This window comes from Sardina pilchardus, chromosome 2 (assembly GCF_963854185.1).
Source record: "Sardina pilchardus chromosome 2, fSarPil1.1, whole genome shotgun sequence".
Lineage (NCBI taxonomy): Eukaryota > Metazoa > Chordata > Actinopteri > Clupeiformes > Clupeidae > Sardina > Sardina pilchardus.
The window spans coordinates 37,377,824-37,393,873 of NC_084995.1; the positions used below are offsets into that span (position 1 = coordinate 37,377,824).

The 16,050-nt window shown below is 42.5% G+C and overlaps 1 protein-coding gene across 1 annotated transcript; it reads left to right on the forward strand.

The window, feature by feature from the left end:
- Positions 1 to 6,405, forward strand: myl13 (myosin, light chain 13). The gene is made up of 7 exons (XM_062529782.1): positions 1 to 189; positions 2,071 to 2,098; positions 3,398 to 3,547; positions 3,854 to 4,027; positions 5,041 to 5,118; positions 6,016 to 6,048; positions 6,152 to 6,405. The coding sequence occupies exons 1-6, from the start codon at positions 85 to 87 to the stop codon at positions 6,042 to 6,044; spliced, it is 564 nt and encodes a 187-aa protein (XP_062385766.1). The 5' UTR covers positions 1 to 84; the 3' UTR covers positions 6,045 to 6,048; positions 6,152 to 6,405.
- The last annotated feature ends 9,645 nt before the right edge of the window (positions 6,406 to 16,050 follow it).

Genomic DNA, 16,050 nt, shown 5'->3' on the forward strand with positions numbered 1-16,050 from the left:
GGCACACCTTCACCCAGAGCCAGCCCGAGCCCTTGGCAGTGTCCAGCCTCTCCCACCCTCCGTAGTTCCTCTCCACGCATCGCCATGGCACCCAAGAAGAAGGAGAAGGAAGAGCCCAAACCAGCCGCCCCCAAGCCCCCAGAGCCCGAGATCCCCAAGGAGCCCGAGTTTAACCCCGCAGAAGTGCAGGTATCGGCCATCACTGGTTCCAGTCTGTGTCCCTATACAGCCGCAGGTGGACAGAGTAGCAAGATCAGAGGGAGCGATATATCATAGGCTCTTACAGACTCGTCTGTTGAGGAAAATAATTCATTTCTTTGTTTATTTTCTTCTGAGAATGAGGGCTTGTGTTTTCTGCTGTCATGCCATAAGAAGTCGAGTAGAAAGCCTTTGCTCTCTGCAAAATGTATTTTTTATCTTAGAGTCGCATTGCTTCTGTTTGATGAAAAGGTCACTGGCAGTGGCCTGGCAGTTCTATTGTTGCTACTGTTGTCGAGGGGTGGACATGGCCCATTAGGGTTGGTGTTAGACTTGTTTTTGAAGGAACATCAGAGACACCATGTGTTGCAACTCAATCAGTGCACGCTGCTAACCATAGAAGCCGAGAGTGCAGAACTGAAAACCCTCACACGGACTGAGCAATTCCATCCAGACAGGGAGAGATATTCTTACATTTCTGCATTTTACCATGGTAAGGCCAGGCTAATTAGAACCATATTGGAATACTTCAAGCAGCCACTGATGTTTTCATAACGCTATTCTATCTGATATGATTTTTCCTCAAAATTAATGTTTTGTTTAATGGTTAGGGCCAGAAAGGTATGCCACATGGTTCATGTTTCTGGGGGCCAGCGCAACAAAAGATATTCTCGTGGTGGTATTTTTTCCCCTGTCTTTCCCCCTTTTCCATGGTCTGGAATTTTCCTTGGGTTAGGAAGCCGCCATAGCTATTCCAGTGCTCTGAGGTTAAAGCCACACAATGTGATTTTCATTATGCAGTTCCTTAGAGGACCACCCACTCACGGAACTGCTAGCTGAAGAAAAACTGCTGAAACAGACTTTTTCCCCCTCATATTATACATTACTGGGTGTCTAAATATATCTATAGCATATAGACTTCTACTCTCTCATCAATAGGCAAAATGTGTTTTGATCCAGTGTAGATGTGTTTTTATCCAGTGTAGCATAGTAACAGTTGATTTCATTTGGAAAAAAAGGGAAGAAAATACAATGTTTTGATTGACCTGTGGATGTCCTTGTTGGGGAGGGGGTAAAGTTTATGGAGTCCTCTTTCTTTCTTTGTTAATCATGGGGTTTGCAGCCACGTAGCAAATCAGTTAAGACTCTTCAAAGAAGGGTTTCATTTCTCCCAGCGACTGAAGGTTTGCCTCTGCTTAACTTTAATTTTTAGCTATCTCACAAAGTGTAAATCAATACAAAGAAAACAGGAAAATCACAGAGTATGTTGCTATGATTTAGAAGGGCTCCCTTTACTTTTGACAGCATGTTTTATCTTCAGCAGTCTAAGAGATTAGCTTTTAAAAAAAAAAACAGGCCGTTGCTCCTTAACTGCTTTCGCAGGGGTTACTTAATCGTTGGTGACAGGCACATCCCTGACCTGAGCAGCGCGTGATACAATAACAGAGAGCTGGTGTTAGTTTGGGGGGGCTCTTGCCCAACCGAGTTTGACGGGGAGTGTGAATGGGCTGCTTGACTGAAGGTCACCCAGAAAGCGCCTGTGGCCCGCCACAAGTCAGTCCGTGTGAATTAGCTGTGTGTAACCTGAGCCCTAAGGACTCGCCGATGTGTGAGGACAACTGCACGAGTGCCACACAACCAGACCACCCCTCTTACACGCACACACACACATACTCCAGGGTCACACACACAGACACGCAGGTCAGGAACCAAGGCATCTAAGCATTTCCACGTGTATGATGTTAGTCAGATAGAAATTGGCTATTTTTGGATTTGGTTAAGCCTGTGTGTGTATCTCTATCTGTGTGTGTGTGTGTGTGTGTGTGTGTGTGTGTGTCATCTGATACCTAATTATGTTTTGTCTTGTTGCAGATTGAATTCACACCTGAGCAGATTGAGGGTAAGCTATATATTTATTTTAACATCAGGTTATGTTTATACATATTATAATATTCACAATAAAGTAGAACTCCTCTGTCTTATTATATCAAAATAAGAATAAACAAATAAAATAATCTTATTGAAGTGCATGATATATTTGCATGGAATGAGAGAACTCACATTTCTGAGCCCTACGCACAAACAGGATGTCTTATATCCACTGAGATGCCCTTGGGACTGGACAAAAAAGGGGTCACATCTTCACTTAGCAGGGCAGAGACACTAAATTGCCTGTGCACTACTCAAACACACACACATACCACTTGAACTTACCCGTGTTGCCATGACTGCATGTGATTGCTCTGGATGTTTCCTTGACTTGTTTTGACATACAGTGTCCCCACATATATTGGCACCCCTGGTAAAGATGAGGTGAAAGACCTTTAAAAAAAATAGCATTCTGATGGGGTTTTGTATTTATTATTTATTAAGAAATATATTTCTTCATGAGGATTTCTATTCTCCTTAGAATAAATTGCCTTCCCTTCAACATTGAATGGATTTTTCCTCATTGTTCTCAATGCTCTGGAGATGTCAATAAATGTGGGTGACTCTGTATCTGATGGATAAAGCCTTTTTAATGAGAGCTTTCAGGGCCAGAGCCAGGTTGAGAGCGATGCACATATTTGTGAAAGGGGAACATACTTACTTTCAGTTCAAACAGGAGGTCAGAAGTGGTTAAGGAATATGATACATTTCATTGTCTGTTTTACAAATATGGACTTTCAAAGGTCCATGGATGGTCTGTTTCTTTTATTTTAGAAATTAGATTATTAAAGAGGTGGGAATATGTATGACTTTAGTGTAGTAAAAAAACCTTCACTGAAACATCTTGACGATCTAGATAGTATCCATCCAACCACATAGCTTCAGAAACGTTTTCTTAGCTGCACTTGAAGACACTAGACCTCAGTAATGAATTTCTTTCCCTTGGTGGTATGGCACTGTCTCGGATTGCGATTTAAGATAATGAAAACAGATTTTTGAAAGAGAGACGAGAAGCCGAGCTGTGAGGCTTCCAAAGGCCGTCTGTCTCCTTCTCATTCTCACCCATGCTGCTGTGCCGAGGCTCCATGGAGGTGGCATTTCACTGTGTAATCAACAGGCAGGCTGGGGAACCTCTGGGAGAGACAAGGAGACTAGGATGAACGCAGCATATGAACAATGCAATCCCCCTTCTCTCTCTCCCTCTCTGATTCTAACCCCCCCCCACCTCTTTCTCTCTTTCTCTCACTCTCTCGCTCTCTCTCAATTTCAGATTTCAAGGATGCGTTCCAGTTGTTCGACAGAACGCCACTCAATGAGATGAAAATCACATTTGCCCAGTGCGGAGATCTGATCCGGGCCCTGGGGCAGAACCCCACCAACGCCGAGGTCATGCATGTCCTGGGAAAGCCCAAGCCTGATGGTGAGCTCCCCACGCATAGCCACCGGTTTGGACCGGATTCAGTTGGCCCTATATTAGCTCCACGGAGCCGTGCAGAATTGGCTCCGTTACAGTTTAATGGCATGTACTGCGGTTGTGTGATGATAGAAAAATAATGCTTCGTGTTCCTCTGCTCCAAACTGCACAAGAGAGTCACACACCGGTAGTTGGCAACAATGATATTCTTCCATTCTACTACGGTGGTGTCATGCTGCCTTTGTAAGCTATGGAAGATGAGATAGGCTGATATGAGCAACGTACATATCTGTGATTATATGCCACTGACAGACATGCAGACCAAGATGCTGGACTTCGACCAGTTCCTGCCCATGCACCAGCACATCTGCAAGGCCAAGGACCGCGGCACATTTGAGGACTTCGTTGAGGGTCTGAGGGTGTTCGACAAAGAGGGCAACGGCACCGTCATGGGCGCTGAGCTCAGACACGTGCTGGCAACACTGGGTAAGCTGGCCAGCGGCACATCACAGCATATGCCCACGCTATCTGTGTGCTGTCCGGTTTAACTCAGTTTAGCTCACTAGCTGCCATTTCACTCATGAACATAATTATCAGAGGGATTTGGCCATCTCAGTTGGGGGTGGGTATGTGTGTGTGTGTGTGTGTGTGTGTGTGTGTTGGGGGGGGGGGGGGGGGATTGCTTCATCTTGAGTAATCCCCTCTGGCTGTGCCTCCGGAGTAGAATCTTCTCTTACTGAGAATTAGCGAGACTGAGATGTTCGATTGCATGTTCCAATGCTGAGCCTGATCAGCCACATTAGAATTCAAGAGCCCAAAGTCTTCGTGTAAAGCAAACTTGCTGATCCTCTCACTGCGAACGACAGAGCAGGGCTGTGTATCTGCACTAGAGGGGTTAACCTGCACTAGAGGTTGTCACTTCTGCCTGCAAGGTTTGGGTGTGTGTGTGTGTGTGTGTGTGTGTGTGTGTGTGTGTGTGTGTGTGTGTGTGTGTGTGTGTGTGTGTTTGTGTGTGTGTTTGTGTGTGTGTGTGTGTGTGTGTGTGTGTGTGTGTGTGTGTGTGTGTGTGTGTGTGTGTGTGTGTGTGTGTGTGTGTGTGTGTGTGTGTTAGTGGACATCTCATTCATATTCTAGCCATTACGGGATGTGTCTTAGAGATGAAGTGTTTATTGAAAAAAATAAAAAATAAAAAAATAAGCAGCAAACTGAACGAAGTGCCCGGTGCACATTCCGGTGAACTTAATTAACTTCAGTGTTAAATGTGCACAGTGGGGAGCCACTCCCATCAGCATGTGTCAGTGGACTGACTGCCTGTCATTAGAGTGCAGAGGGGTCTGATGGATTTGCTAATGATATACATCCCTATTTGTGTGCGTGTGTGTGTGTGTGTGTGTGTGTGTGTGTGTGTGCATGTGTGTGTGTGTGCGTGTGTGTGCGTGTGTGCATGGGTGTGTCTGTGTGTGTGTGTGTGTGTGTGTGCATGTGTCTTTGTGTAACAGGTGAGAAGATGAAGGAGGAGGAGGTAGAGCAGCTGATGGCAGGACAAGAGGACTCCAACGGCTGCATCAATTATGAGGGTAAGGGCAACACACAGCACCAGCACACACAACCTATACGGCTGCATCAATTATGAGGGTAAGGGCAACACACAGGACAAGCACACACAACCTCTAGTCTCCTCTGCTATGTCCAGTGCTAATCCTCATTTTTGTAAGTCGCTTTGGTTAAAAGCATCCGCTAAATTAATAATATGGATGTAATATATATAGAATATAATATTGATATGGCACGTAAGCCATATTAGTTTACATGTAAAAACACATTCACTGCTCATGGACGAGACATCTAGGTTAGGTGATAACTGATAACCTTTTCGGTAACACTTTACTTGACGGGTTCGTTCATAACGCATTCATAACAGGTGTCATGAACTGCACATAAAGCATTTATGACTGTTTCTTGAAACATGACTCAACATTCATACCAACCCTTTCATGAATGTTGTCTACACCAATGACTGAATATAGATACGGTATATAAAACAAGAACGTTCAACCATTCAGAGATCCACTGGTCAGTACTTCACTTCCCAGTATGATGAGTACTTCACAACTCATATAGTAAAGTGACATTTGAAGTAGACTTCATAAAATATTCATGAGATGTTTACAAACGCTGGAGAGGATTCATAATATCCTGTACATGGATTACTAGATTGTTGGTCGTTTTTTCTTCCATATTCATGAAAGTGTTGGTATGAATGTTGAGTCATGTTTCATGAATCAGACATGAATGCTTCATGTGCAGTTTGTGACAGCTGTTATGAATGTGTTATGAATGAACCCGTCAAGTAAAGTGTTACCACCTTTTCTAAATGGACAGAATGCTGAGGGTTTTGTGACATTTACGTATCTCAGTCCTCAGACTTTTTCTCCTTCTGATCTAATTCATTTTGTCTTGCGTTTGCCTTGCAGCTTTCGTAAAGCACATCATGGCTAGCTAAAAAGGTAAGGCAAGACTATACAGTATCACCATAATGTATGCTTAGAAGCATATAGCGTATATTAGCTTTGCTTTCAAAGAAATATGACTTATGGTGCTCCTCTTTAGTCTGCAGATGATCAAGACACCTTGGAATTGGCTGAAGACAAACATGCTTCCCTTTTTATATGATCCTTTGGCGTACGTGCAAGTCCTCTGTTAACTCATGTGCAAGGTCTCCCCCTACATTAGTTAACTTCCAGTTGTTGTTTTTTTGTAATTCCACACACCTGTTCAAACCAAATAAGTAACTGTATAAAATATACAGTACATGTTCATTATTTCATGTGACATCAGAAAAATAAACAAATGTAAAAAAAGGCTTTCACTGTTGTTTTGTTGACTGTAATAATCCACAAAGAACAAACATGATGCTGAAGCCCCACCACTGTTAGCCAGTTCTTTATTCTGCATTTACACCATAGCAATACAGTTGATAGTCAGCTTAATTGTTTGAAACAGAAAACTTTAAAACATCGTCATTTGTATTATTTGAATAAAGTTTGGATTATTGGCAACTCCGCTTTGACATAACACCTGATAGAAAACCTACACCATACCATGAGAGAGCAAAATCTTGTTATAATGTTTCGCCAGCAGATGGAGCCATATATCAAGTAGAGAGCATAGGAAGAACATAAATATTATAATATAGGAGGACATACATAACTCCACATGTGAAAACAGGAAATCATACCAAAAACATAATGGCCCAACCTAATTCTGTCACACACAACAGCAAAGTGGAGGCTGGAAAGATTTAATCACAATATGGCACCATGCCAGTTTTACTGAAACACTGCACCTCCAACCAATTTTATGTCCAAAGACAAATGTCCAAGCTCATGTGGCGCATTTCATCAACAAATGACCCTTGCGTGAACCCACCTTCAGAAAATGTGCTGTAATCCTGAGCCTCCATCCAATTTCATCAGTAGGCTATGGCCACCACTCGAGTATGTCTGAATGTCTTCCCAGAACAGGAAATTAACTTGCCCCACACAACAATGATCACAGCCCACACAACAGGACACAGCTCTGTAAGCAACAAAATATCAAATATTACTTCATTACTTCATAGAGTGTCTCAGACTGTGTGATTAGAATAACAATAAAATGCAGCATTTTTGCTAGATATTGATCAGGTTCTATGCAGGCTGTAAATGCAGTGGCGAAAAGTAGGCCTACATGGACGTCTGTGTCTGCTGGCGTCCTGTGTGAAGTTACCCACCTCCGTGCCACACCTTTTATCTGAGGCGTCGGATGATGGTCTTTTGGGCCCTCGTCGTCCACTTAAAGGCAGCGCTGCCATGGTTGACTTCAAGGCACCTAACCAATCTCAACTCTAACCCTAGCCCTTAGCTAACCCCTAGTGTCTTCCAGACAGCGCTGCCTTGAAGTCAACGGTGAGGGCCCAAAAAATCATATATCTGATGAGTCAAATTAATTCAAATGTCATTTTAAGGGTCACTGTTGTCATTGCTTCCCAACATGAACACTAGATGGCAGAAGTAAAGCACACACAAATTCATGTTTCCAGAGAGCGAGTTGAGAGACAGACAGTCTGAAGATGAGAAAAGTGACCTCTCCACTTTCACGCTTTGGCAAATCCCTTTATGTGTTTATGCGACTTATTTGATTCACCCTGCTGCATTGTATCCACAGGCTACACAAGACATATGGCAGCAACATTGATCTAATTATGTAAAATCTTGTAAAACGTGCGCACTAATCTTATAACCTTCAAATACATGGGCATGTCTGGGCGGACATGCCGCACTAGTGCATTTGAGTGTGAGCCAGAGGGGCTCACCACAGCCACTCGGGGGTAGCTCACTATTTTCAGCAACCTCAGACAACTTCTTCACAGCTCAAGTCACGTCAAGTCAAGTCAAGTCAAGTTTATTTATATAGCACATTTCCGACGTGGGTCATTCAAAGTGCTTTACAGGGCTGGATTGCCCTATATGCACACTACGTAAATTGCGTAGAGCCCCGCAAGTTAATCAAGGCCCCCCTCCCTGTCTCCCTCTGAGTGGCGCTAAGGACAAGTAGGCCTATACAGTTATAGCGGCAGTGTCTCATGTCATAGCATACAGTACATAAATGGAAATACCCTTCAGGGCATGAGAAACAGTAGAAGAAACTTCACAAGAATGAAGAGCGGGAACAGCAGTCGGGTAAACTTGTGTTCGTTCCTTGGTTTGATGTCAACAAATAATCTGAGTAGGCCTAGTAGCGTTCAATTGCTCTGTTTATTTGCATCTCTGCAAGCGTGTGTTGCTGGACTAACCGGGAAGTAAATCCCCCGATCTGTCTGCGGCTTGCTTGCCAGCCTTTCCCAGACAGTATTTTCCAAACGTTGTGAAATGCATATTCTGCTTTTTGAATGCTGGCAACTGGCTACAAAAAAAAACATATCTTTAAATGTGTAGGCCTACATAATAACGCGCTCACTTGAGATGCAGCGACATGCGAGGACTCAGGTAGGAGTTCAGTTTTTTCTTGGTTGAGCTGGAGAACGTTTTGAGATGTTCAATTGTGCATGCTCACTTGTTGGCATGCTTCTATGAATGCTGTGAACAGAGGTTGACCTTCACCTTTGACCTAGAGCTCCCAATTAGTGTGTTGAAGAGGAGTAAACAATCATGCAGTGTGTAAAAGAAATTGCATTTTGAGAACAATATGATAGCCTAGAAATCTACACGCCCCTAGCGGCAGCAAATGTAATTTGGCTGGCGGGGCAGTCTAGGCACGATCCATAGAGCTTAGGAGCTGAGAACGTGAAAATCAAGCGGGCCAATCACAGCGTGTATAAAGTCGATGGGCGGGCTTAACATAATGGTGACTGTGTTGCTTGCGTCTACGTTTGACGGCAAATAATTTACATTGATGTCTATGGCAGCCTTTCGCGTCGCATATGAACGCGCGGGGGCACCTTCAGCTTCCGATATTGACGCCAGGGGGCTTGACCATACGTCCTCGTTCGACGAGTTGGGTGTGAGACCATGTTGGTGACTGACATGCGACCAGAAGTTGCGACGGTAACGCATCCTGCTATTTGAAAACAAGAAGATGATTCGTTTAGCATTATCCTATTGCGGAGAGGGAATTTGAAAGACAACTGTTTATCCCACCCCTCCGATTGAGCCCTAACTACGGTGAGTTCCCAGACCCAACAATATGATTGAACAATACTTTGAGTAGCCTCCCCATGAAACCCTATGTTCTTGACCTTTGACCCAGGGACAATGACTAATATGGTGCAAACAGTGTGTTGGTGCAACATTTCATGTATGACTCCATGCAACTTTAACCTTTGACCCTATGATGTTGAATGCCTAATCTGGCCTTCATGGTAATTAAGTGTATCCGGAAAATCCAGACCCTGGTAGCCTTTCAGATTAAGGGTCTGACCATGAATAATGTAATGACCCAACTCACACTCACTTCATTCAATTGGATAACACTACAACCAATGTTCACTCTGACTGATTCCTATGACCAATGTTTACTGATTTTGAATGTTGCAGCAATGTCATCATCAGTTTAGCTCACCTCTGGCCTGCCTATATCAGATTCACCGATGTGATTGGTTTCCACCGATGCCTGGGGTAAAAGTATAGTGCATCATTGCTCGCTGCCAGAGTATCTTGCAGACACAATTTAAATTGTGCTCTCGCAAGAACTCTGGACATCCAGGGTAAATTAAGTTCAGCCTGCCCACAAAAGGTTGAGAAATTCGGTCTGGACTTGTTTCAAAGCAACTATGCCTGAACCAGAGCAATTTGCATCAATCAAATGGTATGAGCAGGCTTTCTACGATGATGGACAAATGTGCAAGGGTGCCTTACAGTACCTATCACGTCACCTGAGCACACTTTGGTTGATTTTGTTTACCCCCAAAAAATAGCTAGAGAAGCCATAACTTTTTAGATTTAGATTTCACTATTGTGTCTGATTTACAATGTTTTGGTTCAGGGTTCACGGTAGGCTATTTCGCTGCTCTGATTGGTTGGGTCTATCGGTAACGGTTCAAACACGCCCCATAATCACATGCCAGTGGAGCAGGCTCAGACTCAGATTCTGAATAGAACTGAGTATGACTACGAGAGGCTAGATTAAGTGTAGCAGGTTTGATCTTTACACGTAGTCAGGAGTTACATGTATCTACTCTTGTGTACCTAAAACTTACTGGAAATTCAGTTAATTTGTAATGTTTTATAATACCACAAAGCTACCGAATTCAAGTTGTTGTCAAGCACAAATGTTCAAATGGGATACATAGCTTTCAGTAAAATCTACATCTGCTAATACACTTCATTGGCTGTAACATAAATACTTCCTATTGGCAACCTATGTTGTTGTGATAATGTTGTCTTTTCTAGTAAATGTTTAGTAGATGTTCATGGGGCAATTGCTCTGTCGCTAGTTTGGAGTTTAACACGGTTTTAAACTTAAGTTGGAGTTGGGAGTTGGAGTTTAAAACCGTGTTAAACTCCAAACTAGCGACAGAGCAATTGCCCCCATAAGTCTAAATATGTACTTCCTTAAACAAAAGGTATTATTTTTAGTGGTATTAGCAGCAGTAGTAATAATGGCATAGCAACCGAGTAAAAAAGAGCAATGGCTAGGGTGTTACTGCAGAAGGGGTAGTAGTTTTATGATGACACATTCTGCGTGTATCCTCCATTATTTGGTTACTCAAAAGTGTCACCTGAAGCATTCTGTCTTTTTTTTTATGATTCATAGAATTCAATCTATGCACTTGTTCTGGTGAGTGATCATTTTTGACTCCTTGGAGAAAAAAAATATATATCTTTCCTGTTCTGCACCAGTCTCCTGAAGTCTTCTGACACGAGAGAGAGTCTCTGAGCTCATGGAGGTGTGAACACGTCGGTCTGCTACGGCACGGAACATCTGTCTCTGATGATGAAGTCTCTTTCTGCAACGTCTCGCGAAATCTCTTTTCACGATAGCGTGACCTTCCAACACACTCACTGGACTGACAGTCCACCTCTGCGGTGTTTCAGGCACCGATAACATCCTATTAAATGCTCATGGCAAAGGACAGTCAGTGAGCCAGGCAGTTGGTAAGGTTTGTATCTTCCCGGGGGTGACATTTTCATTTTCGACTTTGGATTGTATAGATATACTGTATGGGGTGTAATTGGCGGATGCCTGGGTGTAGTGTTTCCATGCACAGTCACAATGAATTGATGCCAACTTCCATGCCTGAGAGCTGTTTATTTTCATGTCTGCCTGCAAATCCTCTTCCTTTTATATATACAATATATATATATATATATATATGTATATATATAAACATTGGCCACAAACAGAGTGGGGGTGAGGGTGACTGATTGTTTAGTTAAAATAGCAACAGAACCTGCACAAAAACAAACAAACAAGGAATGAATTAAACTGATGGGAGAAACACTTTTGTCAGACTTCTAAGAAGACAGGTGGACTCCTGAGAATGAAATGTGTGCAGGTTCAGTATGAAGTCAGCCAAATGTCAGTTCTGACATCTCTGGGAATGGTGATGAAGAAGAAGACTAAGGGAGACGTGGCAGATGAAATATGTCAGCACTCTCAGATATGGCAGAGAGAGCCGTTAAAAGAACAGCACATCTTTTCTCAACCGTTTGAGTCAGGATATCACTGAACACATCATCTCCCTGACGAGGCAACAACCAGAGTGTGTCACCGCGAGTGTCATTGTGTGAAATAATGCCCTTTAGAATGATTATAATGCAGTTACTTCCAACCTTTTCTTGAGGGTGACCCTATTCGTGGGACAAATGAATTTTGATGCCACAAAACGTTGCTTTATTCAGAGTGTGCTTCACAGACAAAAAGGGGAAATTGTTTGTCTGTGAAGCACACCCTGAAGAAGGCTGTTTGTGCCGCTATGCGTGGGTTGCTTGCTTCTCCCTATGTTTTTAAACTTTCTATCATGAAATAGCCAGTTAAAGAAAGGCTCCTCTTGTTTTTGAAGAAGAGTGCCTGGATCTCCCTTTTTTCTTACTTCATTTGAATTCCTAACCCCAAAGAGAGCCTTCAAATACCGGTAACTGGACTTCCTGAGCACCCTGGCTTTTTTTTTTTTTGTCTTTTAACTGATTAAGCACAGCACAATTCCGTCAATCAAACATCTCATGCAGGCAAGTTAATATTTACTTAGCTAGATTATAATGAAGGATGTTACTCAACTTGGATATCATGGGGATTATTCTGTTTAAATGTATTATATTGGTAAATTGTAAGATACCCTTATCTCAGTCTCGACCCCAAGGTTGGGAAACAATGTTTTAATGCCATATGCACTCTCCATCGAAGGGCTAGTCACAGCGTCCTTGTGTATTTGGTGTCAGGCTCATCCTAGGACACCCGGATATCTGCAGCCTGGTAACGTACTGTAAACATATCATTTCCAATGTCACCCGATTTGTATTGACAAGTTTGGGATCCCCGGCGGTCATGGCTCCATTGATCATGTGCTTATTGCTAGGCACTGATGTGGGCCTAAACTTTGACAAGCTCTATGCCCACAGTATTAAACAGCAACAACATTTGCTGTTGATGGAACTAGAGGAGTGCTTGAGACAAATTACCAGGCAGGCTGCGCAACAGTTTCAGTTTCAACAAACAAGCAAACAAAGTGTTTGCAGATATATTATTGCCAGCTAGCCTGGGTGTTCCCATCCTGCCTTGCGCTGCTAAGTCTGGAAACTAACACCCAAATTTTCGCCTGATGTTGGCGACCAATCACAGAACAGGGGAGAAAGCAAGACCATAATGAGCTATGCACAGACGTTCTATTAAATTAAAACATTCTGAGTCCAATTACTTTCAGCAGTCAGTGGGGTATGTTTTTTTTCATGACAGGATGAGTGATGTGCTTCAGTTTTTATAAACAGATCACGTATTCATTCTAGCATCTACCACAGCACAGGCTACTCCCCAAAAAGGTTAAAGGTACACTATGAAACATTTTTCAGTTAATCAATTCGTTTCATACTGTTATATATGATTAAATGAGTCATTACTGGTCAAACAATGTTTTTTTCAGTGGTCTGTAGCGAACCACGGAGCCCGCGGGTTGCACCCATGGTCTAGGAAGTCTCATGTGAAGTCTCGTGTATCGCTCATGAAAAAGCAGACTGATCGATTCAAGAGTGTTGTAAAGTATACATGGTAAAGCTGTATGGGAAGATCTGCAGAGAAACCTGCAAGTGTAAAACGAGTGAAAACGATACCGGCGAAGAAATTGCCAAACCTGCATTTCCCTTTAAAAATTGACTGAACCACCTCAGGTCAGTGACCAACACAAGTCCCAGCGGGAACTTGTGCTGACCAGTATGTGACATTGGAGCATATATCGGACATCATGTTAGACATCATTAGATCTGACTTTCATAGTCAATATGGCTAGTCTCACATTGCAATCAGTGCTAATTACTCTTGAGCTGTGGGCCAAGCCTCACGAGTCACGCCTGTGTAACCTCTGCTGACTCTAACACGATGTGTCTGAGAAAAGAAAAGTTCCCTAGTGATTTATTATGGACACTTCTGATGAGGATTGGCCTAAAGCTAATTCAGTTATTTTAAACTACTAACTAACAAGGAGCTTGGAATGAGAATTAAAATAAGAGTTCACTGCTTTCCCAAAGTACTTCTAATGACACAAAAAATACTTGCAGCTAAAACCAATTGCAGAATAAGCATGTCACAGCAGCACACGATATGTGCCCATACATTCATCAACTAATGATGTATCATTTTGTCATACCTATCGTTATATACTAAGCTCTTTACAATGTGACATTCTATCAAGGGTAGATTAAAGAACAGCACAAATGATGGCTCCACAGAATCAACAGGGTTATACCGACTATTTTAATGATGATGCTGATTGCTGATGACAAGGGCTAATATTTTATTTTAATAATTGCTTGCTGAAAACAATGATAAAATAAAAAGAAGGTTTTATGTCAATGGCTTCTGTAGATTCTTTGTGACACGGTGCTGAACGAATGAAATGGACAGTATTTATTTAGTAGGATGTCTGGATTCCTGAACAGGATGCTCATGGTTAATGAGATGTGCAGTGCAGATGAGACCTAAGGCACTTGTATGTTCCACCTGAATGACTCTTAAAAAGCGAAACATCTTGACAAGACATGTCAGAGACAGACAGAAATGTTAGAGAGGAACAGCCTAACTACTCTCTTGGATCTTATTGTTCTACGTGTAATACATCTAGCTGCTGAAACACCCTGTCAAAAAACATTATATTCACACAGACACACACACACACACACACACACACACACACACACACACACACACACACACACAGCACGACAGAGTTAGGTTATGGCGTTGGATGTACGGTGAGCCAAAACTGGTGAGGCTGTTGAGGGAAGAGATCAGTATACCAGCTCACAAATCATCCTCACATCATCAACAGGTCATCCTCACAACCTCACGGGTACATTCTATGCGTTGGTTTCCTTCCAGATGATCGCCTGGCTAATTTGCCATGAAAACAACACTGGTCTAAATTTGTCATGTGATTTGGTCTGTTGCTTCCAGAGGTCTGTGGTGTGGAATGCACATGAACAAAGTGCTGTACATGGGTACAGTATGGTATAGTACTGTAAGGCATGGATTCATCTGCATTCTGCAGGGTTTAAGCAGTCAACACATCCAGATCTAAAATGATGGCAAAAATGAGTTGTATTTTCTTTACTGGTTACAGGGATTAGAAACAGCTCAGAGAACAAAAAAAGAAAAAACGGAAACGGAAACGGAAATTACTTAAAACAATTACTTTGTCTTTTTTTGTACTGCTTTCAGTTCTCAGTAAATCCTCTTATAGGAGACCCTACCAAAGGTTCTTGTGAGGACGTACAGTATATTGGTCCATTTCCCCTTAGGAAAAGAGCAAAATGCCTTGAAATGCCTTAGTGTCTTAAAATAAAACCATTATTAAAGTCAGAACACATGCTATCATAGGAGACCATCACATAATCTCCAATCACACACACACACACACACACACACACACACACACACACACACACATACAGTACATATTAGCAAATGTATAGCTTACAATATAAGGAGATGGAAAATGGTATTAACATGCTCACAGAAAAACAACAAGAATATTAGAGGATTAAAATCAGCCATGACAAGTTAGGAGGGAAGCCTGGAGGAGCCTTGCATGCAGTGCGCTGTACACACACACACACACACACACGCACACACAAGCACATGCACACACACACACACACACTCAAACACACAGACACACACACACACACGCACACACACACACACGCACGCGTGCACGCACACACAAACACCCATACACAATCACACCCACACACACAACCTCTTATTGATATGCCCCCAAGATCCTTGTAATTGTTGTGGAAAGTAGATCATTGAGGAGACTAAGTGCACTGAACACTGGGAGCTTTTTCTGCTCCACTTCCTCCTGCCCACAAGAAACGGTCTGAAATCCAATCTACATATGCATTATATAACCTGTCTCTCCTCCCAGGGCCAGCTCAACATACATCAATGACCAACATCTGCACTAATGCCGCAGCGCCGTGTCAGAGCGCTCAGTCCCACCACGGCATTCTCTTCTGATCATATCAGACTTAAGTCTGTACGTCTAGATGTACAGAAACAGCAACATTAATAAATTGGATTAACAACGCTGTTGCACGGCAGAAACCTAATATGTGCAATGATAAGTATGCATATCAAAGAATGTTTTTGTTTTTTTCTGTACCAACATGTCATATTAGTAATCAAAAGGTATCTGTTCACATGATTTCAACAGCAGATCATATCTGGAATTTAATGCTGCAGATTTCACCTGTGGTTAAGTTGACAAAAAAATGGAACTGAAAGCAAAAAACAACACAACAAATTGCTGACCTTAT

Coding starts and splice junctions, on each gene's coding strand:
- myl13 (XM_062529782.1), top strand. CDS start 85: ATGGCACCCAAGAAGAAGGAGAAGGAAGAGCCCAAACCAGCCGCCCCC. Junction 3,548..3,853: donor GGGAAAGCCCAAGCCTGATG/GTGAGCTCCCCA, acceptor TGCCACTGACAG/ACATGCAGACCAAGATGCTG. Junction 4,028..5,040: donor ACACGTGCTGGCAACACTGG/GTAAGCTGGCCA, acceptor TTTGTGTAACAG/GTGAGAAGATGAAGGAGGAG.